Source organism: Electrophorus electricus, chromosome 6 (genome assembly GCF_041902795.1).
Source record: "Electrophorus electricus isolate QZ-2024a chromosome 6, ASM4190279v1, whole genome shotgun sequence".
In the NCBI taxonomy this organism is placed as follows: Eukaryota; Metazoa; Chordata; class Actinopteri; order Gymnotiformes; family Gymnotidae; genus Electrophorus; species Electrophorus electricus.
The window spans coordinates 32,042,056-32,044,555 of NC_137502.1; the positions used below are offsets into that span (position 1 = coordinate 32,042,056).

Below are 2,500 nucleotides of genomic sequence, written 5' to 3' on the forward strand. Positions count from 1 at the left end.
GTGCATGCTTGTGTGTGTGTGTTCTGCAGTCACGTACACTGTGAGCCTCCCTTGCTGGGGCCTGTGCACACGCCTGGGCTGGTTCCAGTTTTCCAGTGGTTGGAATGAGAGGATGAGTTGGGGGGTTAATGATCAGTCCCAAGCTCTCTGCAGGTCACTCTCCGTGGAGAGAGGGCATGGGACCAAGTCAGGAGTCGGGGTGGACAGAGGGCAGAAGACTCCTCTGAGAATGAGGGTCAAAGTTCAGCATGGCCTGCTCGGTCTTGTGGTCTCAGTGCTCCGCGGCACACGTGACTGCAGAGACGCGGCTGTGGTCTCAGTGCTCCGCGGCACACGTGACTGCAGAGACGTGGAGCTCTGCAGCCTTCCACATCTCCCCTCTGCGTGGCAGCGTAAAGCAAGTGCTGCGTCACCATTAACGCTCGGGGACGTCTCTCTCGCCGCGGTGTCCGGGCGAACGAGTCTGCGGTCAGCGACCTCCCGAGAGGCCCCTAGAGGAATTCTCTCTCATCCTGCTCCTTGTCCTCGAGTTTGTCGGGAGGGCTCCATCTTTTCTTTGGGGCTCTTTCTTGCCTTGATCCCTAATCTTTCAGCACTGTCATGCTCTGCCCCCCACCACGCCACACCCCCATCCCCCACTGGAGTTACATGTGGAATGTTAGATCCCAACCTTCCGCCTTCATCTCCCCCCACACACACTGGAGTGACAAACTGGAGCCCCTAACACACTCTGACTGCACTTCACTCTGCCGATGGAGCATGTGTCATATTACAGTAACCACCACACACATACTTCTGACAGACATCTAACTCCTCTCCTCTGTATGCCTCTGTCTCTCCCTCTCTCCCTCTCTCTCCCTCTCTCTCCCTCTCTCTCTCTCTCTCTCTCCCTCTCACTAGCCTCTATCCCATTCTTTGCATGTGAGCTGAAGGCGGTGAAGCCGTACTACCGGGGCTTTTTCTGCGGGGATTCCACCATCACGTACCCCTATGTAGAGTCAGAGGCCATTCCCGACAGCATGCTCATCGCCGGAGGAATCATCATCACAGGCTTTGCGGTAATACACACACACACACACACGCCTGTTCAAACACTCAGGTAGGTGCTTCCAGAGAACATCTCCTCCAGCCAATGTACGTCACTGCTGCGTGGCTTTATTTTAAGAGCTCTTGGAGAGCCGGAGAATATGGGCGCCACTCTCATGTTTGGGGGTCCCCACCGTCCCGTCGTCCTGATCCCCCCCCCTCCATTGCAGATCGCCCTGGGCGAGTGCTACCGCGTGCGGATGCGTCGTGCCCGCTCCCGCGCCTTCGTGGGCAACCTCTACGTGGCCTGCCTGTACAAGGAGCTGGGCAGCTTCCTGTTCGGCTGCTGCATCGGCCAATCGCTGACCAACATGGCCAAGCTGAGTGTGGGCCGCTTGCGCCCCAACTTCCTGTCCGTGTGCAATGTGACGTACACGTCGCTAGGCTGCACGCCGGGCAAGTACATCGATCAAGTCATCTGCAGCAGCACCCCAAAAGAGGAGGAGGAGGCCAGGTAAACTACACCTTCACACGAGAGAGAGCTCATCGTCCTCATCATCATCATCATAATTCTAGCTAAACACGTTCATCTAGACATGTTTTTGATTTTTGTTTTTTTACAGTACTGAGCAAAGGTTTAAGGCTCTCCAGAAAACTGGTGTTAAAGCTTTTTATCTGGGCATGTAGAGTAGTCACCTACACAAAAAGTGGTCACATGGCCAGGTCTTCCACATAGGGAGACCCCAGTTCAGGTCTTCTAGGTCAGGTCTTTCAGATCAGGTCTTCCAAATCAGGACTCCTGCGTCAGGTCTTCTACGTCAGGACTTCCAAGTAGGATCTTCCACATCAGGTCTTCCATGTCATGTCTTCAAGGTCAGGTCTTCCCCGTCAGGTCTTCAAGGTTAGGTCTACTACGTCATGTCTTCAAGGTCAGGTCTTCAAGGTTAGGTCTACGACGTCATGTCTTCAAGGTCAGGTCTTCAAGGTCAGGTCTTTCAGGTCTGGTCTTCCAGGCTTCTTCCTTTGACTTCTTCCAGCATTTACGGGGAGGGGCTTTGCTGTGAACAGTGTGTCAAGGAATTCTCTTGCTGACAGAGTCACAGGATCACTTCTTGCCTAGATAGATTGCATACCACTGGAATGTCTGACACATTTACACACAACTGCATTTCCAAGGCAATCTTGTACTACATACACAGTAATGCCAATACAGCATATAATCAGGAAATTGAGAACTGAAAGAGCAAGATATAGGGAAAGAAACAGAAGGAGAGAGAGGGAGCTTTACAGTTCCTCTCCTTCACCACTGGCAGGATGAGAAACAGAGAACAGTTGTTCAGTCTGGACAGCAAACATGGCTGATGACAAACACATGCTGTGTTCCGCTAGCTCAGAGTCCTTCCTTCAACAGCAGGGCTGCGTCTCAGGGTGGCGAGAGGTGGGATGAGCTCGACAGGCCAGGGAGATTTACCAT

The 2,500-nt window shown here is 53.3% G+C and overlaps 1 protein-coding gene across 1 annotated transcript in view; it reads left to right on the forward strand.

Annotated features, from left to right (window-relative positions):
• ppap2d (phosphatidic acid phosphatase type 2D) overlaps nucleotides 1-2,500 on the forward strand; it is an 18,536-nt gene that overhangs the window by 11,352 nt on the left and 4,684 nt on the right. The window contains exons 2-3 of the mRNA XM_027025908.3: nucleotides 901-1,058; nucleotides 1,257-1,540. Of these exons, the coding sequence (XP_026881709.2) occupies nucleotides 901-1,058; nucleotides 1,257-1,540 (442 nt within the window). The remainder of the gene's footprint in view (nucleotides 1-900; nucleotides 1,059-1,256; nucleotides 1,541-2,500) is intronic.